The sequence below is a fragment of the Salvelinus fontinalis genome, chromosome 24 (assembly GCF_029448725.1).
Source record: "Salvelinus fontinalis isolate EN_2023a chromosome 24, ASM2944872v1, whole genome shotgun sequence".
Lineage (NCBI taxonomy): Eukaryota > Metazoa > Chordata > Actinopteri > Salmoniformes > Salmonidae > Salvelinus > Salvelinus fontinalis.
In genome coordinates, this window is record NC_074688.1 from 29,082,742 (window position 1) to 29,105,993 (window position 23,252).

General features: G+C 48.9%; 1 protein-coding gene across 7 annotated transcripts in view; it reads left to right on the forward strand.

The window, feature by feature from the left end:
* Positions 1–22,704, forward strand: part of LOC129822252 (stAR-related lipid transfer protein 13-like) — a 140,464-nt gene extending 117,760 nt beyond the window's left edge. For 4 of the 7 annotated variants that reach the window (XM_055880375.1, XM_055880374.1, XM_055880378.1 and 1 more), the window contains exons 2-13: positions 909–980; positions 2,623–2,704; positions 9,204–9,267; positions 10,799–12,216; positions 12,585–12,755; positions 13,555–13,714; positions 13,835–14,033; positions 14,367–14,580; positions 15,908–16,022; positions 16,291–16,787; positions 17,014–17,190; positions 17,324–19,106. In XM_055880375.1, the coding sequence (XP_055736350.1) occupies positions 909–980; positions 2,623–2,704; positions 9,204–9,267; positions 10,799–12,216; positions 12,585–12,755; positions 13,555–13,714; positions 13,835–14,033; positions 14,367–14,580; positions 15,908–16,022; positions 16,291–16,787; positions 17,014–17,190; positions 17,324–17,441 (3,287 nt within the window). In that variant the 3' untranslated portion in view covers positions 17,442–19,106. Of the gene's footprint in view, positions 1–908; positions 981–2,622; positions 2,705–9,203; positions 9,268–10,798; positions 12,217–12,584; positions 12,756–13,554; positions 13,715–13,834; positions 14,034–14,366; positions 14,581–15,907; positions 16,023–16,290; positions 16,788–17,013; positions 17,191–17,323 lie in introns of all 7 variants that reach the window. The other 3 variants (XM_055880371.1, XM_055880373.1, XM_055880372.1) reach the window with 1 other exon arrangement.
* The last annotated feature ends 548 nt before the right edge of the window (positions 22,705–23,252 follow it).

Consider the following 23,252-nt stretch of genomic DNA (forward strand, 5'->3'; position numbering starts at 1 on the left):
CATGGCTGTGTGCTCAGTTGTATAGACCTGTCAGCAATGGGTGTGGCTGAAATAGCCGAATCCACTCATTTGAATTGGTGTCCACATACTTTTGTATAGTGTATCTAGAGAACATAAGACCGTCAGTCCAGGACAGTTTGATCTGCTGGCTATGCTTTGCTATGATACCTATATTTAGCATGATTTGTAGATTTCTTCTGTTTGATAAGTCAAATATTTTGTAAAACTGAGATAAAAAACACACACAACAAAAATGCAGTGTTGAGACGATAAAAATGATAGATATGACTTTTAAGGTGCAGTTTTAGAAATATATATCCCATGTCTTCCTGTCCGATCCCTCTGCTGTCCACCGGTGTATCCTGACTTGTATTTATGTCGCCCCTCTCAGAGCTCTGTGGTCAGGTTATAGCCCTATAATCCAAGCTAGAAGAGTTAGAAGCTTAGAGACCAGACCTCAGATAGGCATATAAGGTTTTATGTCGGTCTACCTGAGGGACCAACTATGTATGACCTTAGTACTAGTTGAAGTTGAAGTTTCATTGTCACATTCAGTACAGTGAAATGCTTATCTTGCATACTATCTAACAGCTATATGGTTTCAATCTCAACTCTGCTTCTGTTTTTTGTTCTTCCAAGAGAACAACCTTCCATGGTGAGTGCTGATGTTTGCTGATGGGTGTTTTAGTCCAACTCATCATAAAGGCATTCGACAGGCTGTATTTTTGTTGTTGTTGACAAAAAAACATTTTGACAAATGGATGGATTTTCTTCCCATAATTGATAAAACATAAAAGTTAAATTGTTCAGTGAAACAGTGAATACCCCCTACCCACCACTCTGTGTTGGACATACTGTTTATTTCTGTTACTCTGACTGACAAGACATGTTTTCTTCTTCTGTTTCAGAACTCGAAGCGAAGGAGGCGTGTGATTGGTTACGAGCGGCAGGATTCCCCCAATACGCTCAGCTCTTTGAAGGTAGTTAACTCAATCAGCCAATAACACACCATAACAGTGCAACACTGGCACTGGTTTGCGCGCACACACACGTACACACACACACACACACACACACACACACACACACACACACACACACACACACACACACACACACACACACACACACACACACACACACACACACAGCTGTCTGTCAGCTCCCCTCTCCAGTCATGTATTATTATAAGGTAATATAGTCATAATAGACCAACTATAAAACAAAAATGGCAGTTTTATTTTGAAACGTAACCTCTGTTGTGAAATGAGCCACTGTTGATTTTAACTTTGATGTCGAGTTTCTATATGAGGAGGGATATTATCTGGCATAGTCTGACTTCCTCTTACATTGCCCTCCCCAACCCAACCCTGTCCCCTGTCCCCTGTCCTTACATGTCCTCTCCTCTCATGTCCTCTCGTCTCATGTCATATCCTCTCCTCTCATATCCTCTCCTCTCATGTCCTCTCCTCTTATGTCCTCTCCTCTCCGCTCATGTTCTCTCCTCTTATGTCCACTCCTCTCATGTCCTCTCCCCTCCTATCCTCTGATGTCCTCTCCTGTCATGGAGGGAAAGAGAGAAAAGTGACAGAGAGACAGAGGGACTGCAGAAAGAGAGAAAGAGAAAGACTGGCCTGGGCTTTGGTCTGGATAGTTCCTGGCTAGATTTACAACCCAAACATGTCCAGCACACTAAAACAAAGAGGTCATGAGAAAAAGTTTTATCATCATGGTTTAGAAGCAGCCAGGTCTCCTCACCACTACTGTGATTGGATCAGTGTGTATGGAAAGAAGCAGCTACAGTCTCCACTGCTATCCACATGTTGTCCCCCTGTATTCAGCTGTATTCAGCTAAATACAGCCTGCTCACCAAAGGAAACAACGTTCTCCAAGACTGTAATGTTTCAATTCAGGTGAAGCTGTTGCATTGAGGTAGACACTGATGAGTAGACATGAATATTGAGTATAAAATAACTGCATTTTGAAACCATTTCACAATTCCTGCCGGCTGCGGCTCCCAGCACCCAGATCTGTCTGAGTGTATTCTGATATCTGTGTTTCTCCTTATGTGACAGACCATGCTACGTTGCTTTCATAAAACAGTTAATGGTACCACATGAATGCAGTGGAATGTTATATGGAGGGTCTGGAGTGAATCTGTGACTGCATCCCAAATGGCACCCTATTGCCTACATAGTGGACTATGGGCCCTGGTCAAAAGTAGTACACTACTTGGGCAATGTGGTGCCATTTAGGACGTAACTGTGTGTTACATAACAGGAGGCCAATACCCAGAGACAGACGTAATACTGCTGCTGCTACTGCTCAACGTCTATTTGGGCAAACCCTGTCTCTCTTCATTACCATCTCTCTCTCTCTCTCTCTCTCTCTCTCTCTCTCCCTCTCTCTCTCCCTCCCTCCCTCTCCCACTCCTGGATAGCTCTCTGGAAACAATGTGCTTTCCTTCTCAGAGCTCTTCTGTTTAACTTCCTGAGTTAAAAAGTGCCACGTGTTTCCAGCCTAGCTGCCCTATTAAGGAGCTAGATAACTACCGAGGAGAAATGTTTTTATCTTTAATCTGAGAGCAGCGTTTAATCTGTTAATCTGTTTCCTCCTCCTCAGACTCTCAGTTCCCCATCGACATCTCTCCTGTGAAGAAAGACCATGACTTTCTGGACAACGACCTGGTGGAACCTCTCTGCAGGTGAGTGGATTAAACCTGGATGGATTTTCCATACTGCTTCCATACCGATTGCAGTGTCATTCAGTTGACGTTGAATGTGTGAGATTGTATGTCAGTCAGTAAGGTAACACCAGAGAGAGCTGAGTGTTTGAGCCTCAGGGAAGTGAAAAGGATCTATATCGCTTAAACTGACAGAGCGATAATCACTGTGTACAACAAGCACGTCACGCATCTAGGAGTCCTTTACTAGACAGACGTCACAGAAAAGAACAACAACACAACAGATGAGCCAACCTGGCAGACCAGAGGGGTATACTGCAAAGTAAGATCAATGCGTTAGCCAGCTAACTTAAATATAGTGAAATAACTTTTTATTTTATGGTAAGATAACAATTTTAATGGGCATTGTCTAATTGACTCATGAACCAGAAAATCAAGTCATTTCTGGTTGTTTGTCTGGCTAACTGCTTTGTTGTGTACCCCCCTGTGCCCATTTGAACCTGCTTCTGTCTGGCAAGACTAGTAGTCAAGCTCAACCTCATCATTGTTTCCCCTCTGCTATGCCAAGACATTAACTGTCTCTGATTGGGTTCAAAACAGCCCTTTCGTTCCCCATGTTGCTCTATATTGCTATGGAAACGTTCCCAAGAGACTGTCAGCAGAGAGAAGGGCTGTGTCCGAAATGGCACTCTATTCCTTATATAGTGCACTACTTTTGTCCAGGGCCCATAGGAATTTGTTGAAATAGTGCGCTATAAAGGGAATAGGGTGCTATTTGGGATGAAGCCAAGGTAGGAGGAGGGAAGGGCTGCCTTCACAACCTAACACACTGTGACGTTAAACAACACTTAAGCAACTAATCTACATTCCAAACTAGCCCTGGAGACAATGCCTCCCAGCTCCCACCTCCCTGTGACTCTGTCTCCCTGTGACTGTCACCCCCATACACCATCCCTGACTCTTCTTTATGGTCACCTGGAGCCAGGGGAGACTGGTAAACATGCTGTCTGCCTGTCACTGTGTGGTGAGCAGAGTAACACTTCCTGCCTTCACACTGACCATGGAGCTGAGAGGAACAGATAGATACAGTATGTCACGCTCTCCACTGCTGTTTTCTCTTTGATCCCTGGTTATTTAGGCTCTATTATGCTCTATAGTCAAAGCTTTTTAGTCTTTAGGAGTTAGGGGCCCTCAACACTCTAGGCTCTACACGCTCCAACAGCTTCTGTAAGGGCCATGGGAACTAACCTGAAATGGCAACCTATTCCCTATAGTGCCATACGTTTAACTAGAGCTCTATGGGCCCTTGTCAAAGTAGTGTACTATATAGGGAAAAGGGTACCATTTGGGACACCGACCTCCAGCCCTACTGTATCATGTTGGCTCCAGAGCAGCAGGAGGTGTCACGATCGTGTGGCGGATTAACGGACCAAAACGCAGCAGTTGGAAAATAAGCCATCTTCCTTTTATTATGAAGAAGGCAAGAAACGAAACAAAACACTGACACACTATACAAAACAAGAAAACGACCGTGAAGCTACTAACGTCGTGCACACACAGGCTACAAACGTTTAACATAGACAATTACCCACAACCAATGAGAGCCTATGGCTACCCTAAATAAGGCTCCCAATCAGAGACAACCGAAATCAGCTGTCTCTAATTGGGAACTCATTCAGGTAACCATAGACTCTCCTAGATAACTAACCAACATAGACAACGCTAGACATCTACACTCAACACAAAACCATATACTACACCCCATAACCCCTTTACCATATAAACACCCAACACCAACAAAACATAAACATTCCCCATGTCACACCCTGACCTAACTAAAATAATAAAGAAAACAAAGAATACTAAGGCCAGGGCGTGACATAACCCCCCCCTTGAGGCGCGAACTCCGGGCGCACCATACACAGTCTAGGGGAGGGTCTGGGTGGGCTTCCCTCCACGGTGGCGGCTCCGGCTCTGGTCGCGGTCCCCACGTCACCACAGTACCTAACCACCTCCTAGGCTTCCTCCAAACGACCCCCCTCCACATTAACCCCATTGTATTAAGGGGCAGTTCCGGACTAAGGGACAGCTCCGGACTAAGGTCCAGTACCAGGGTAAGGGGCAGTACCAGGATCAGGGGCAGTACCAGGGTAAGGGGCAGCACCAGGGTAAGGGGCAGCACCAGGGTAAGGGGCAGCACCAGGGTAAGGGGCAGCTCCGGACTGATGAATGGCATCTCCGGACTGAGGGACTGCAGCTCCGGACTGAGGGACTGCAGCTCCGGACTGAGGGACGGCCCATGGCTGGCTGACAGATCTGGCTGCTCATGGCTGGCTAACGGATCTGGCTGCTCATGGCTGGCTAACTGATCTGGCTGCTCATGGCTGGCTAACTGATCTGGCTGCTCATGGCTGGCTGACGGATCTGGCTGCTCATGGCTGGCTGACGGATCTGGCTGCTCATGGCTGGCTGACGGATCTGGCTGCTCATGGCTAGCTGACGGATCTGGCTGCTCATGGCTGGCTGACGGATCTGGCTGCTTATGGCTAGCTGACTGATCTGGCTGCTCCTGTCTGGTTGGCGGCTCTGGCAGATCCTGTCTGGTTGGCGGCTCCGGCAGATCCTGTCTGGTTGGCGGCTCCGGCAGATCCTGTCTGACGGGCGGCTCTAGCGGCTCCTGTCTGGCGGGCGGCTCTAGCGGCTCCTGTCTGGCGGACGGCTCAGTGGGCTCATGGCAGACGGGCGGCTTTGCAGGCTCATGGCAGACGGGCGGCTTTGCAGGCTCATTGCAGACGGATGGCTCAGATGGCGCTGGGGAGACGGATGGCTCAGATGGCGCTTGGCAGACGGGCAGTTCAGTCATTGCTGTGCAGACGGCAGACTCCTGCCGGCTGAGGCGCACTGTAGGCCTGGTGCGTGGTGCCGGGACTGGTGGCACCGGGCTGGGGACACGCATCTCAGGGCTAGTGCGGGGAGCAGCAACAGGACGCACAGGACTCTGGGGACACACAGGAGGCTTGGTGCGTGGTTTAGACACTGGTGGTAAAGGGCTGGAGACACGCACCATATAGCTAGTGCGTGGAGGAGGCACTGGTGGTACTGGGTTGTGGCGGGGAGGTGGCGCCGGAAATACCGGACCGTGCAGGCGTACTGGCTCCCTTGAACGCCGAGCCTGCCCAACCTTACCTGGTTCTATGCTCCCCGTCGCCTGACCAGTGCGGGGAGGTGGAATAACCCGCACCGGCCTATGTAGGCGAACCGGGGACACCATGCGTAAGGCTGGTGCCATGTACGCCGGCCCGAGGAGACGCACTGGTGACCAGATGCGTTGGGCCGGCTTCATGACATACGGCTCAACGCTCAGTCTAGCCCGGCCGATACGTGGAGCTGAAATGTACCGAACCGGGCTATGCACGCGTACAGGAGACACCGTGCGCTCTACTGCGTAACACGGTGTCTGCCCGTACTCTCGCTCTCCACGGTAAGTACAGGGAGTAGGCGCAGGTTTCCTACCTGACTTCGCCACACTCCCTTTAAGGCCCCCCCCAAGAAATTTTTGGGTTGTACTCACGGGTTTCCAGCCTTGTCTCCGTGCTGCCTCCTCATATCGCCTCCTCTCGGCTTTAGCTGCCTCCAGCTCTTCACGAGGAAGGCGATATTCTCCCGGTTGAACCCACGGCCCCTTACCATCCAGTATCTCCTCCCATGTCCATGAATCCTGTGTAGGTAGGTCCTGTTGCCGCTTTCCATGCCGCTTGGTCCTATGGTGGGTAATTCTGTCACGATCGTGTGGCGGATTAACGGACCAAAACGCAGCAGTTGGAAAATAAGCCATCTTCCTTTTATTATGAAGAAGGCAAGAAACGAAACAAAACACTGACACACTATACAAAACAAGAAACCGACCGTGAAGCTACTAACGTCGTGCACACACAGGCTACAAACGTTTAACATAGACAATTACCCACAACCAATGAGAGCCTATGGCTACCCTAAATAAGGCTCCCAATCAGAGACAACCGAAATCAGCTGTCTCTAATTGGGAACTCATTCAGGTAACCATAGACTCTCCTAGATAACTAACCAACATAGACAACGCTAGACATCTACACTCAACACAAAACCATATACTACACCCCATAACCCCTTTACCATATAAACACCCAACACCAACAAAACATAAACATTCCCCATGTCACACCCTGACCTAACTAAAATAATAAAGAAAACAAAGAATACTAAGGCCAGGGCGTGACAGGAGGAGGCTAGCCTTGTCTAACTCTGCTACGTCTGAAAGGGAAAGAGAAAAGGGGATACATAGTAAGTTGTTCAACTGAATGCATTCAACTGAAATGTGTCTTCCACATTTAACCCAGCCCCTCTGAATCAGAGAGGTGTGGAGGCCTGCCTTAATTGAAATGCACGTCTTCGGCTTTTCACTGTCACTGAATCCACGTAAACCCTGCATGGGACAGTATCTGGAGTTGTAAAACGTTACGACTATCACACCACAAATCTTCCATCGAGCACCATTTTGTCCTTTTTCCGTGGGATTGGTTAGGAATGTGTTGTCATGTTTTCCTCTCGTGTAGTTGTAGTTGTAGTTGTTGTTGTCGTTGTTGCTTTAGGCAGGGCAGCTTGTTGGCCTGAGTGTCTCTGCCTTATTTACCTCTACAATAGGCCAGTCTGCCCTACTTTCAGCCAGCAAGCTGTCCCACAGACCCCTACTCCCCTACTCTCAGTCAGACTATCTGTCCCACAGACCCCTACTCCCCTACTCTCAGCCAGGCTAGCTGTCCCACAGACCCCTACTCCCCTACTCTCAGCCAGCAGGCTGCCCCACAGACCCCTACTCTCCTACTCTCAGCCATGCTAGCTGTCCCACAGACCCCTACTCTCAGCCATGCTAGCTGTCCCACAGACCCCTACTCCCCTACTCTCAGTCAGACTAGCTGTCCCACAGACCCCTACTCCCCTACTCTCAGCCATGCTAGCTGTCCCACAGACCCCTACTCCCCTACTCTCAGTCAGACTAGCTGTCCCACAGACCCCTACTCTCCTACTCTCAGCCATGCTAGCTGTCCCACAGACCCCTACTCTCCTACTCTCAGCCATGCTAGCTGTCCCACAGACCCCTACTCCCCTACTCTCAGCCATGCTAGCTGTCCCACAGATCCCTACTCTCAGCCATGCTAGCTGTCCCACAGACCCCTACTCCCCTACTCTCAGCCATGCTAGCTGTCCCACAGACCCCTACTCTCAGCCATGCTAGCTGTCCCACAGACCCCTACTCTCCTACTCTCAGCCATGCTAGCTGTCCCACAGATCCCTACTCTCAGCCATGCTAGCTGTCCCACAGAACCCTACTCTCCTACTCTCAGCCATGCTAGCTGTCCCACAGATCCCTACTCTCAGCCATGCTAGCTGTCCCACAGACCCCTACTCTCCTACTCTCAGCCATGCTAGCTGTCCCACAGATCCCTACTCTCAGCCATGCTAGCTGTCCCACAGACCCCTACTCTCCTACTCTCAGCCAGCAAGCTGTCCCACAGATCCTTATTCTCCTACTCTCAGCCAGGCTAGCTGTCCCACAGCCCCCTACTCTCCTACTCTCAGCCATGCTAGCTGTCCCACAGACCCCTACTCCCCTACTCTCAGCCAGACTAGCTGTCCCACAGACCCCTACTCTCCTACTCTCAGCCATGCTAGCTGTCCCACAGATCCCTACTCTCAGCCATGCTAGCTGTCCCACAGACCCCTACTCTCCTACTCTCAGCCATGCTAGCTGTCCCACAGATCCCTACTCTCAGCCATGCTAGCTGTCCCACAGATCCCTACTCTCAGCCATGCTAGCTGTCCCACAGACCCCTACTCTCCTACTCTCAGCCAGCAAGCTGTCCCACAGATCCTTATTCTCCTACTGTTTGTGAGGTATATTGTAAATTCCCATTGTTACATTAGCAACTTGTGGGTGAGATTGAATTGAAACCAACTTTAACAGTTATGGAGCTATTTAGAGCTGGTTAGCCCAGAAAATATCAACAGCGACTTAGTTTCCTTTGTGTTTATGAACTCTACTGGATCGAAGGAGAGAGTGACTAAGAAGGAAGGAACATAGACTAGTCCGTTAGGTGTTGCTGGAGAATTTCTGTGAACCGCAGGCGAATAGACTAATGATTACCACAGCAGGCTACCCTCAGCCCCTCAGGACCTCAGCAGTCTTCACCAATTAGGTCCCTGTCAGGGAGAGAGAGGCCAGAAGCAGACAGACAGGCAGGAAGATAGAGAGCGAGAGAGGCCAGAGCATCTGTCCATTAAGCTATTAGCCACAGTTAGCAGGCATGATTAGGTTTGGACTGTCCTGGCTGTGTAGTCGTCAGCCCCACAGTCATTTAGCTCCTGGACTGGAGAACAGATCGAACTACGCTGGCTGTGTCTATTCCTGGTGACTTTTCTCAGACAGAAGGATGAACTCTGATAATATTATTGTTTGCATCCATTTGGCTTGTTTCTCTTCCAGACGACTCAACACCTTGAACAAGTGTGCCTCTATGAAACTAGACGTCAACCTTCCTAAGAAAAAGGTAAGTTGAGGTTTTAATTATTGTTATAGTATTCTATATTATGAGATCTATGATCCTGTTCAGTTGCGCAGTGATAAATGTATAACAGCTTTAGTCAATGCAAGGATATTATGTATACCTTTCTAAGGTATTATGGTAATAAATACTGAAGACATCGGCCAACACAAAACTACTCCTCCTCTTAGCCCTCTATCCTTCCATCCCTCTATCCTTCCATCCCTCTATCCTTCCATCCCTCTATCCTTCCATCCCTCTATCCTTCCATCCCTCTATCCTTCCATCCCTCTATCCTTCCATCCCTCTATCCTTCCATCCCTCTATCCTTCCATCCCTCTATCCTTCCATCCCCCTATCCTTCCATCCCTCTATCCTTCCATCCCTCTATCCTTCCATCCCTCTATCCTTCCATCCCTCTATCCTTCCATCCCTCTATCCTTCCATCCCTCTATCCTTCCATCCCTCTATCCTTCCATCCCTCTATCCTTCCATCCCTCTATCCTTCCATCCCTCTATCCTTCCATCCCTCTATCCTTCCATCCCTCTATCCTTCCATCCCTCTATCCTTCCATCCCTCTATCCTTCCATCCCTCTATCATTCCATCCCTCTATCATTCCATCCCTCTATCCTTCCATCCCTCTATCCTTCCATCCCTCTATCCTTCCATCCCTCTATCCTTCCATCCCTCTATCCTTCCATCCCTCTATCCTTCCATCCCTCTATCCTTCCATCCCTCTATCCTTCCATCCCTCTATCCTTCCATCCCTCTATCCTTCCATCCCTCTATCCTTCCATCCCTCTATCCTTCCATCCCTCTATCCTTCCATCCCTCTATCCTTCCATCCCTCTATCCTTCCATCCCTCTATCCTTCCATCCATCTAACTCAGATCCCGTGATATGTGAGATCTGTCCATTGTTGTATTCCCTAAAGGATGTACTACTTCTGACCAGTGCCCTGATCAAAAGAAGTGTACTATAAGGCATAGGGTGCCATTTGGGACCCATCACCTGTTCCTTCAGTATGGAGGGAAGCCCCTCTAGGCTTCAGGATGTTTCCTGTTGGTTTATTTATGGTTGTAGAACCAGATAACGGCTGTTATATCATCATGATTAGGTGATCGATATAGAACTGTAATGTGATTATAACTGAACAGACGCATCCTCTGGCTCCGTTTTTTACTGTTTGGGAAAAAACAGATGACAGATGACAGATGACAGATGACATTTGCCTCTCCTTCCTGGAACAGATACAGACAGGCTGTGATGTCACACCCTCTCAGATCTCACAATCAAAATATCTAGATACAGCTGTCCCATCAGCTTATAACTACAACCAATCAGTCGGATTGTATCTTGTTACCATGTGTTGATAACAGTGTACTGACAGTGCTATGTGTCTTCTCTCTTCCTGTGTGTCCAGAGGGAAGACTCGGATGAGTGTGTTTATGTAACTGTTAACTGGTTTAGATTTCTACCTGACTAGGTGATCATGAGTTGATAATTGATTTTGTGTTGTCTTCCTGTGTATTCAGAGTGAAGACTCTGATGAGGAGGACCTGTTTGCCATCAGTGACAGATGGACGTTTGAGTGTACGAGCCGCCGCTGGTCCAGACTAAAGGGGGAGGGGCAGAGTCCCAGGGAGGGGGAGGGGGAGGGGCGGGGCCTACAGACCACCACCAGTAGCGAGAGTGTTCTAACTGACCTCAGCGAACCAGAGGTCTCATCTCTCCACAGTGAGAGCAGTGGGTGGAGTGGCCACCAGGCTGTGAGCACAGAGGACTCAGACTGCTCTAACCGGAACTACTACGACTCTGCAGCGATGCCTGAACCTGACTCCACCTCCCTTACCCTACCACACCTCCCTAAGCACCTCCCCTACTACGGTTCGCTGCCCGCCAAAAACGGCCGCGTCGGACGGACCCGAGCCAAGGACTTCCTGCACCGCATGGAGACACTACGTTCCCGGGGCACGCTGGGGAGGGGGCATTGCAAGAAGCTGGTGATCAGCGCCCCGGTATTGCAGACAGAGCCGCAGGCCCTGAAGACGCTGCGCTGCGTGGAGATCACCAGTGGGGACGGGTCGGGGGCGGAGGTACCCACTGGGGGACCAATCCTAGGGCTAACCCCCCAGTGCCCCTCCAGCAGCGAGGGCAGCCACTCCAGCGGCAGCACTGTCTCATCCCCCAGTCTGAAGGAGAGGAAGCCCCACTCCCAGCGGACGGACCGGTCCGACGCCAAGCGCAGTGGCATGTATCTGGAGGACTTGGCAGTGTTCTCCAGCCTGCAGCGGATCAGTGGCGTGGCCCAGGGGAAGAGGGGCGTGACCGAACACAATCAGCGTAACGAGTTCCGCTCCTACGAGGACCTGGTGGTCCACATCCCCAAAGACCACAAGCCTGGCACCTTCCCCAAGGCCCTGTCCATAGAGAGCCTCTCCCCCACCCTGGGGGCCTCTGTCTCCTGGCACAGCGACAACGTCGACCCCCTGGAGCCCCAGTCCAACCCCCACCCTACCTCTAACCCGAGGGAGTTCCACCACCGCCGGCTCACCCAGTTCTGCCCACGGGGCAGTAGGATCAGTGTGTACGACAATGTCCCTGGGTCTCACCTCTATGCCTCTACTGGAGACCTGCTGGACCTGGAGAAGGAAGACCTGTTCCCCCATCTGGATGACATCCTGCAGCACGTCAACGGCCTGCAGCAGATAGTGGACCACTGGTCCAAGAACATGCTGCCCTCTGCAGGCCTGGATGGACAGGGGATCCAGCCTGCAGGTCTGAAGTCATCCAGCCAGATCACGCTGGACTTTGAGGGGACGTCTGTTCTGGAGGGACAGAGCACATCCAGTGACGGGGACAGAGACGGCGTGTCCCTCATTGAGACTCACTGTACAGGACACAGAGAGAGGAGGGACTCAGGGGTGGGAGCATCACTAACCAGACCCAACCGGTAAGTATCATAGTCCTCAAATTATTATTAACATCTCAGTGTTTAGTTCCTTGTAGAAATCCTTATCCTGTTCTTATTTCCATACTGACAGTGCTAAATACTTAATAATACTCAAAACGTCCGCCTTTTAGAGGTGAAGTCTAGTGAATGATTTGTGGCCAGTTTCAGTTGTTTGATACATTAACAAATCTTCAAGTTGACATCATTGTCCAAGCTTGCATCCCAAATGGCACTCTATTCACTACATAGTGCACCTTTTCCCTGCATATTGTCCTATGGGGATCTGGTCAAAAGTAGTGCACTATATAGGGAATAAGGTGCAATTTGGAACGTATACTAACTGTTGTCCTCTCTCTCTCTGGCATTAGTCTGCGATGGCCCAGCTTCCAGATGTCCAACCGGCTCAGCCACTCAGTGGCCTCGCTCCAGATCACCAACCAATCAGCAGGCCAGCTCAGCCTGCTGCAGAAGTTCTCTCTCCTCCGCCTCACTGCCATCATGGAGAAATACTCCATGTCCAACAAACACGGATGGACCTGGTGAGTACTATCAATCATTCAAGCTAAGCTTGTCAAGGATGCACCCTATTCCTGTGTGAGTGTAGACATGGGACCCACCCTGTGTGTGGGTAGACATGGGACTCATCCTGTGTGTGTGTAGACATGGGACTCACCCTGTGAGTGGGTAGACATGGGACTCATCCTGTGTGTGGGTAGACATGGGACTCATCCTGTGTGTGGGTAGATATGGGACTCACCCTGTGTGTGGGTAGACATGGGACTCACCCTGTGTGTGGGTAGACATGGGACTCATCCTGTGTGTGGGTAGACATGGGACTCACCCTGTGTGTGGGTAGACATGGGACTCATCCTGAGTGTGGGTAGACATGGGACTCATCCTGTGTGTGGGTAGACATGGGACTCATCCTGTGTGTGGGTAGACATGGGACTCATCCTGTGTTTGGGTAGACATGGGACTCATCCTGTGTGTGGGTAGACATGGGACTCATCCTGGGTGTGGGTAGACATGGGACTCATCCTGGGTGTGGGTAGACATGGGACTCATCCTGTGTGTGGGTAGACATGGGACTCATCCTGTGTGTGGGTAGACATGGGACTCATCCTGTGTGTGGGTAGACATGGGACTCATCCTGTGTGTGGGTAGACATGGGACTCATCCTGTGTGTGGGTAGACATGGGACTCATCCTGTGTGTGGGTAGACATGGGACTCATCCTGTGTGTGGGTAGACATGGGACTCATCCTGTGTGTGGGTAGACATGGGACTCATCCTGTGTGTGGGTAGACATGGGACTCATCCTGTGTTGTCTCTCTGTCAGGTCGGTTCCAAAGTTCATGAAGAGGATGAAGGTTCCAGACTACAAGGACAAGAATGTGTTTGGTGTTCCTCTGATCGTTCACGTCCAGCGCTCTGGTCAGCCCCTCCCCCTCAGCCTGCAGCAGGCCCTCCGATACCTCAGGAGCCAGTGTCTAGACCAGGTAGACTGTCAGTAGACTGTAGACTGTCAGTCTCTCTCTCTCTGTAGAACCGGTCAGTCTGTCATTGTCTAGACCAGGTCTGTCTGTCTGTCTGAACGTTCTGCTCTACTCCGTCTGCAGGTGGGTCTGTTCCGTAAGTCTGGTGTGAAGTCTCGTATCCAGGCGCTGAGGCAGATGAATGAGTCGTCTCCTGATGATGTCAGCTACGAGGACCAGTCAGCGTACGACGTAGCAGACATGGTCAAACAGTTCTTCAGAGACCTGCCTGAACCTCTACTGACCAGCAAGCTGGGAGAGACCTTCCTACACATCTACCAGTGTAAGGACTGATACACACACGCACACACACACACACACACACACACACACACACACACACACACACACACACACACACACACACACACACACACACACACACACACACACACACACACACACACACACACACACACACACACACACACACGCACACACACACACACACACACACAGACAGACAAATCATACTACGGTATCTCTTCCATGGTTGGAAATTTCAACCACTATCTCTGTCTCACTCTCATTCCCTGTCTCATCTCTTCTCCACTCCTGTCCTCTCCTCCTTCTATTCCTCCCTCCCTCTATCAATTCCTCCCTCTCCTCCCTCCAGATGTTCCTAAGGACCAGCGGTTGCAGGCTGTGCAGACGGCCATCATGCTGATGTCAGACGAGAACAGGGAGGTGCTCCAGATGCTGCTCTGCTTCCTGTCTGATGTTACTTCCTCTGTGGAGGAGAACCAGATGACTCCCATGAACATCGCTGTGTGTCTGGCCCCGTCCCTGTTCCACCTCAACATCCTGAAGAAGGACAACCTCTCACCCAGGTGCACTACACGCACACTACACGCACACTACACGCACACTACACGCACACTACACACGCGCGCGCGCGCACACACACACACACACACACACACACACACACACACACACACACACACACACACACACACACACACACACACACACACACACACACACACACACACACACACACACACACACGTACATCACCTGATCAGCTCTAAAGAAAGACCTAACGAGGCACCATGGACTGTTCCTTCAGCAATGTGTATAATAGACTGTTACAACTATAACCCACTGGGTCTTGTATTTGGGTCACCTTGCTGTGCTCTATAATAAATAATGATCCTATATACAGTATGCCCTCCTTATAGACTCGCTAGTGATGATGTCCTTCTAACTAGGTCTCTATGAAGACTGATGTTAACCAGGGGGGAGTCTGGCTCAGGGGTTCAACTACAGTGGAATAACTAACTACAGTAGACTGGCTATTTGGTTCTGGCCTGCTTTTATTAAGAAGGTTCTGGAGTTCCAGGGTACTCTTTAAAACACTGTGTTTTATGACATCACGCTGTGTACAAACAGAAACCTCTCATTTAACTAGCTGGTGGAAGTGATTCTTTAAGGATTACAGGATCAAAGGGATAGCATGCAGAGAGAGATGTTGAGATGACCGGGAGGAGGGAGAGGAGAGAGAGGAAGAGGATAGCAGGGAGGAGGAAGAGGAGAGAGAGGGAGAGGATGGCGGGGAGGAGGGAGAGGAGAGAGAGGAAGAGGATAGCAGGGAGGAGGAAGAGGAGAGAGAGGGAGAGGATGGCGGGGAGGAGGGAGAGGAGAGAGAGGAAGAGGATGGTGGGGAGGAGGAAGAGGAGGGAGAGGATGGCGGGGAGGAGGGAGAGGAGAGAGAGGGAGAGGATGGCAGGGAGGAGGAAGAGGAGAGAGAGGGAGAGGATGGCGGGGAGGAGGGAGAGGAGAGAGAGGGAGAGGATGGCAGGGAAGGAAGAAGGAGAGAGAGGGTGAGGATGTCAGGGAAGGAAGGACAGGAGAGAGAGGGAGAGGATGGCGGGGAAGGAAGGACAGGAGAGAAAGGGAGAGGATGGCGGGGAAGGAAGAAGGACAGGAGAGAGAGGGAGAGGAGCTGTGACGAGTGGGTGTCTCAGCTTCATGGGGGACTCTGTTAATCTCGTGGGTTGGGAGGGAGGTTAACTAGCTGTATTCAGTGGGAGAGGGAAAAGGTTAATGCGTTCATTTGGCACCTCGGCTGATGGACTCTGGCTGCTGTGTTCATAATTGTCTCATTACCCATGATCCTCTGCTGTGTTAGTAACTGTTAATCATGATCCTCAGGGCCATGCAGAGGAAGTACACAACAGGACGGCCCGACCAGAAGGACCTGAATGAGAACCTTGCCGCGACGCAGGGACTCGCCCACATGATCATAGAGTGCAACCGACTGTTTGAGGTAATAGACCTGAATAGAATACAGTAGAATACTTCATTAGTAATCAACAATGCTACTAAGATGCCTTACATTGGATGTCATAAAATGTTATAAGTCTCATTATTAAACATTATAAAGGCTTGTACCTGCTGACAGGTAAGATATAAAGCATTATTCCTTCAGCCTTTTAAGTGTTATCGAACCATTTAAAACATGTTTTGTCATTTATCAGACACTCTTATCCATAGCGACCTGATCTCTGATTGATCTTTCTTCTCTGACCAATCAGATTCCCCACGAGATGGTGACTCAGTCCAGGAACTCGTACGTGGAGGCGGACCTTCACGCTCCCACCTTAGAGGAGCTTTGTAGACAGCAGGAGGAGGATGATGCGTCCTACCAGACAGAGGCCAGACCCTGCCAGACACACTCAGAGACCAGACCGCAGAACCTGTACCAGAACTACGTAGAGAGCAGGCTGCAGGAGCTCCTGAAGGAGGCCAGAGAGAAGACTAAGGGCTGGGTGTCCTGTACCAGCTCAGACAACACTGAGCTCTACTGTAAGAAGGTGGGTGATGGGAACCCTTTGCGGCGGTGGCGTGTGGCGGTAGAAGTGGAGGCCCCTCCCTCGGTTTTGTTGAACCGCGTGCTGCGAGAGCGCCACCTGTGGGATGTGGACCTGCTACAGTGGAAGGTAGCTGAGACTCTGGACAGATACACTGAGATGTTCCACTATGTCCTCAACCGCATGCCCCCACACCCCAGCAGAGACTTCCTGGTCCTACGGTGAGTGTGTGGGTTTGTGTGTGCGTCTTTGTATTTAGAATTTTGACATTTACATTTCAACTTAGAGTAAAGGTGAATACCCAAGAGCATGTTAAATGCTATGTTTTTTGTTTCTGTAGAGCACACATCACTATAAAGCCCTGTCTGTTCTACCTGTCTGTACTGAATGAAGCTGACTCTGTCTGTCTCTTTCTGTCTCTCTTTGTCTCTTTCTGTCTTTCTGTAGGTCATGGAGGACTGACCTTCCCAAGGGGACGTGTGCATTGGTGTGTGTGTCTGTAGAACATGAGGACTGTCCCCGGGTCGGTGGGGTGAGGGCCGTGGTTCTAGAGTCCAACTACCTTCTAGAACCCTGCGGCTCTGGGAAATCCAGACTCACTCACATCTGCAGGGTGGACCTCAAGTGAGTCCACACCTAACATACCTTAGCATATACTGTATAAATATAGTTCATTCTTTTCAGAAGATTGTGTAGTTGTTATTGTTGTAGTTGTTGGATGTGTTTGAACCTGGCCATGTTGTTGTTGTTGATCCAGGGGGAGGAGTCCAGAGTGGTACAACAAGGCCTTTGGTCACCTCTGTGCTGCTGAAGCTGCTCGCATTCGCAACTCCTTCCAACCAATCAGCACAGAGGGGCCAGAGACCAAGATCTGACATTAGAGTCTTCCGTTCATAGAGCTAGACCCACACATACCTGGAGGGAACTACACCCAACCTGGCTTAGCCTAGAACTAGTGTAACCGAGTTGGATTTGTAACCTCACTCCCCAGCCTGAAATGTCTCCACTTGTGCTATCGAACTGCTAACTTTTTGGTAGCGTAGTTGGCTAAGACATTGTCAAGATGCTGGTCCAGTAAGGATTTGTGAGTGAGGAAGCTATACCAAGGAAGCACAGTGACGTCTGTTACACCAGACTAAATGATGTCTGGAGCTAGACCCATCCATCCCTTCCATGGCCTGCCAACCATGTCTGGAGCTAGACCCATCCATCTCTTCCATGGCCTGCCAACCATGTCTGGTGCTAGACCCATCCATCCCTTCCATGGCCTGCCAACCATGTCTGGTGCTAGACCCATCCATGCCTTCCATGGCCTGCCAACCATGTCTGGAGCTAGACCCATCCATGCCTTCCATGGCCTGCCAACCATGTCTGGAGCTAGACCCATCCATCTCTTCCATGGCCTGCCAACCATGTCTGGAGCTAGACCCATCCATGCCTTCCATGGCCTGCCAACCATGTCTGGTGCTAGAGGAGTATATATTCATATATTCATAGAGTCCTGAAGCCAATAGGCAGAGCTGCAGCGCTAAAGTATCAAATAGACCATGCTGACGAATGGTTAAAACCAGTGGGTGGCCGCCCTATCGCATCTGACCGATGAACATCAGTCGTCATTTTCTATTTATTTCCAGACGATTCTACATGTTTAATCACCACCGTTTGTTGAACCCCAGCAGGTGATCTACTGTTACTGTGCACGGCTAATATTCATGTTGGTCTGTCTTGAAATGTGATGCCAGAACACAGAGACCAAAAAGAGTATGGAGCATCTCTGGACTCTGCACAATGACACAAGAAGACCTTCTTAGGTGCTGGATGTTATTAAGACGTTATTATGATGTTATTATAAAATTATTATAATTAACCTATTATTATTTTTATTTTTATTATTATGACCGAAAGGAGAACAGAATGACGCTCCCAATGTCCATTAGTATTTAGTATTACAGTTATGTCTAGGACATTTAAGCTCTTCAAAGCTTCTGGGAAGCTGTATGTTATTTTATTAATGTAAAATGTAATGCTTTATGTTAGATATGCTGTGTGTGCACGCATGTGTCTGTATATATCTGTGTGTGTGAAAACATACATGCAAGCATACTAGCTGTATATACTGTATATTTGAAAGGCTTAATACTACAACTTAAATATTGATTCCAGCATTGCATCATTGTTATTGTAATTCATACGGTACTAATCTGTAAGCTGGTTTTACTGGGCTTTAACAGTGCTGTGTGTGTCTGAATGGCTGTAATGTTATTCTATATGACCTTAGTGTTTAAGGTTGAAAACTATGTCTGCATCCTAAATGGCACCTTACTTCCTATATAGTGCACCACTTTTTACCAGAACCCCCATAGGGCTCTGATCAAAAGTAGTGCACTATATAGGGAATAGGATGCCATTTGGGACGGAGCCCATGTGACTCAGGTTTGATCTCCAGACCTGCTGTAGAGAGCTGGCTGGACTGAGCTTCAGTTTAGTTCCAGAGACAAGATTTTTTAATTAAACAACGTAAAATATGTTTATGAAACGTTTATATTGAGTGTTTATTATTTTTACACAGACAAATGCAATTCGAATGGATTAGAATAGAAACTTAATTGCTCTAAGGGAATTTGCTTAATTGAAAGTCGCTCTCTTTCCACTTCACTTGCAGTTTCTTTATTTTCAGAGTTGTATGTTCCTGCTGGTCAACACCTCACCTCACATGGTGTGTTCTATACGTCACATCCCAAATAGAACCCTATTCCCTACATAGTGCACTACATTTGACCAAAGGCCTGGTTTGGTGCCATGTGGGATGCATTCTAAGCCTTTACTCTATACCACCCTGCATCCCACTGCTGGCTTGCATCAAGCTAAGCAGGGTCAATCTTGGTCGGTCCCTGGATGGGAGACCAGATGCTGCTAAAAGGGGTTTTGGAGGGCCAGTCAATCTTACTTCTGGTAAAAATAAGCAGAAAACAGATCCTAATACCCCAGGGTAGTGATTGGGAACATTGCCCTGTGTAGGGTGCCGTCTTTCAGATGGGACGTTAAACAGGTGTGCTGACTCTGTGGTCACTGAAGATCCATGGCACTTATCGTAACAGTTAACCTCGGTGTCCTGGCAAAATTTCCATCATGGCCACCTAATCATCCCCAGCTTTGAATTGGTTCATTCATCACCCCTCCTCTCCCTCTCCCCTGTAACTTTTCCCCAGGTTGTTGCAGTAAATGAGATTTTGTTCTCAGTCAACTTATCTTCAGGGAATTTGAATTAACCAAACCAAAAAAAAGACCATCTATAACAATCTACTGTCCTCCCAGCATTCTAATGACCTTTCACCCCTGACCCCACATAGCTGTTCCACACCATAGAGAACACCCATGTGATGTCAGGGACACCGCCAGCAACAATATACCAGATCATGTTTACATACCTCTTTCCCGAATACCACAACACCACACACAGTCACAGGCCGCCTAAAGAAGACATGGAGAAGGATGAATGAGGAAGAGATGAAGAAGGCAAAAAACGCCTGGAATGAGGTCAAGAAAACCGCCCAGAACAGAGTTATCTGGAGATGAGCACCGTCGAGGCTCTTTGCTCCACTGGGAGCTGAAAGGAATAAGTCAAGTAAGTCAAGACCCAGTCTGTCAGAATACCTCTCTCCCGTGCACACTCCGTCAGAACAGACACTCCCACTCACTCTTAGACCAGGACAAGTTAGAGCTGTATTAGCCATAGAAGGGTTCTAACCCCCTGGTCTCCTTAGAGCAGCATGCTAGGCAGCGAGTTGGTGTCCAGAGTCACATGCTACACAAATAGGACAAGACAGGATTGGACTAGAGGCCCTATTTCTGTTAAGAACACAATGACCGGGGCCTCCCGAGTGGCGCAGTGGTCTAAGGCACTAGAGATTCTGGGTTGGAGTCCAGGCTCTGTCGCAGCCGGAGGACCCATGGGCCGGCAACAATTGTCCTAGCGTCGTACGGGTTAGGGGAGGGTTTGGCCGGCAGGGATGTCCTTGTCCCATCGCGCAATAGCGACTCCTGTGGCGGGCTGGGTACAGTGCACGCTGACATGGTTGCCAGGGGCACTGTGTTTCCTCTGACACATTGGTGCGTCTGGCTTCCGGGTTAAGTGGGTGTAACAGTTTAACTTTAGTACGTCCCCTCGCCCCGACCCGGGCGTGAACCAGGGACCCTCTGCACACATCGACAACAGCCACTCACGAAGCATCGTTACCCATCGCTCCACAAAAGCCGAGCCCCTTGCAGAGCAAGGGGAACCACTACTTCAAGGTCTCAAAGCGAGTGACGTAACCTATTGAAACGCTATTAGCGCGCACCACCGCTAACTAGCTAGCCATTTCACATCCGTTACACTCACCCCCCTTTCGACCTCCTCCTTTTCCGCAGCAACCAGTGATCCGGGTCAACAGCATCAATGTAACAGTATAACTTTATGGCATCCCCCCGCTCCGACCTGGGCGCGAACCAGGGACCCTCTGCACACATCAACAACAGTCACCCACGAAGCATCGTTACCCATCGCACCACAAAAGCCACGGCTCTTGCAGAGCAAGGGGAACCACTACTTCAAGGTCTCAAAGCGAGTGACGTAACCGATTGAAACGCTATTAGCGCGCACCACCGCTAACTAGCTAGCCATTTCACATCCGTTACATGAGCATTGTGTCAAGAAGCAGTGCGGCTTGGTTGGGTTGTGTTTGGAGGTCACACAGCTCTCGACCTTTGCCTCTCCCGAGTCCGTACGGGAGTTGTAGCAATGAGACAAGACTGTAACTCCCAATTGGATACCGCGAAATTGGGGAGAAAACAGAGTTTAAAAAATGAAATAAATAAAAAAGAACACAATGACTAGTGAGGCCTGGGAGCACATAGTGGAATGGAATCAGAGTGAAACCAAACTTGAAATATATCCGTTAAATATTACCCAGTTTTTATTAGAGGGTGGAAGATAAAACTGCCGATGTGCCCTTGAGCAAGGCACTTAACCCTAATTTCTCCAGGATCGCTGTTGATAATGGCAGACCCTGGCTGTGACCCCAGTCTCTGAGGGTGTCTCAGGGGAAGTTAGGATAAATATAAGCACCCACCAAATTATGATTATAATTTATTATTTACAGGATGTTGTTGCTCCCTGGTGGTCATACTGTGTATTACAACATTCAGTCTGTTGATCTCTCAACTCAGGGTTGTTCATTTTTTATTTGTGTTTCATACATATGTAATATGTTTTATTGAAATAATCAGATTAATGATGGAGGGATCACAAAAGATGGCTTATCCCAAATTGACCCCTAGACCCTATGCCCTGTGCACTTGTGACGATATGAGAGGATTTTACAGGCAGGGAAATATGGTAATAGCTCCAACTTGCACTCTGATAGGCTAGGTGCATGTTTCACCATACTGCATACACCAATCAAGTGCATAGGGTATGGTTCTAGTGCACACGTGTCAAACTAATTCCACGGAGGGCCAAGTGTCTGCGGGTTTTCGCTCCTCCTTTGTACTTGATTGGTTAATTAAGGTCAACAATGAGTAAGGAACTCCCCTCACCTGGTTGTCTAGGTCTGAATTGAAAGGAAAAATCAATAACCCGTAGACACTCGGCCCTCCGTGGAATGAAGTTTGACACCCCTGTTCTAGGGGTTGATTGGGATTGGGCCATATATATAGTTTCCTCCCATATTCACTGAAATAATGTATTAATTTATCCACTAGATAGCATCATCTGATTTCTGAACAATACAGCTTCATCAAACAGACTGGATTCATAAGGTTACAGATTTATTTGGTGTCCCAAATGCCACTCTATTCCCTATATAGTGCATTACTTTGACCAGGATCCCGTCCCAAGTGGCCCCTATTCCCTACATAGTACACTACTTTTGACCAGAGCCCTATGGGTCCTGGTCCAAAGAGGTGCACTATATAGGAAATAGGGTGCCATTGGGAACACACATTAAGTAACTTCCCCCAAACCTGTTATTTCTGTTCTTCTGTGGTTCTGCAGGAAGACTCTCCAAGGTCACTTCCACATCTACGGACTGTTCAATGAGCTGCGAGACACCAGGAGTGTATTTACATAATGAAATAAAAGACAAGTAGACAGCCTTACTCTGATGTGTGTGTGTGTGTGTGTGTGTGTGTGTGTGTGTGTGTGTGTGTGTGTGTGTGTGTGTGTGTGTGTGTGTGTGTGTGTGTGTGTGTGTGTGTGTGTGTGTGTGTGTGTGTGTGTGCGCGCGCGCGCGTCAAATCAAATTAAATCACATACACATGTTTAGCAGATGTTATTGCGGGTGTAGCGAAATGCTTGTGTTTCTAGCTCTGACAGTGCAGTCATTTCTGCTGTCTGTGTTTGTGTGCGTGCGTGCGTGTCTTCTCTTTCTCTCTATCTGTGTGTGTGATTGTGGTTTTGTGCAGAAATTACACAAGGAATAAGGGTGATTATTTCAAATTATTTATTGTAATGATTTAAATTAAAAAAGGAAAGGTACAGTAATTCCGTATTTTTTATTTCCAACATTTGGTGCAGTAATGGTTAAACTGTTCAATAGAATGAATGATATACTACGGTGAAGCTGTCTGAAATGTTAAGAGTTGTGTCCTCCCATTGTATGACTCGTATAACTCAGAAAATGAGTCGCAAACGGCACCCTATTTAG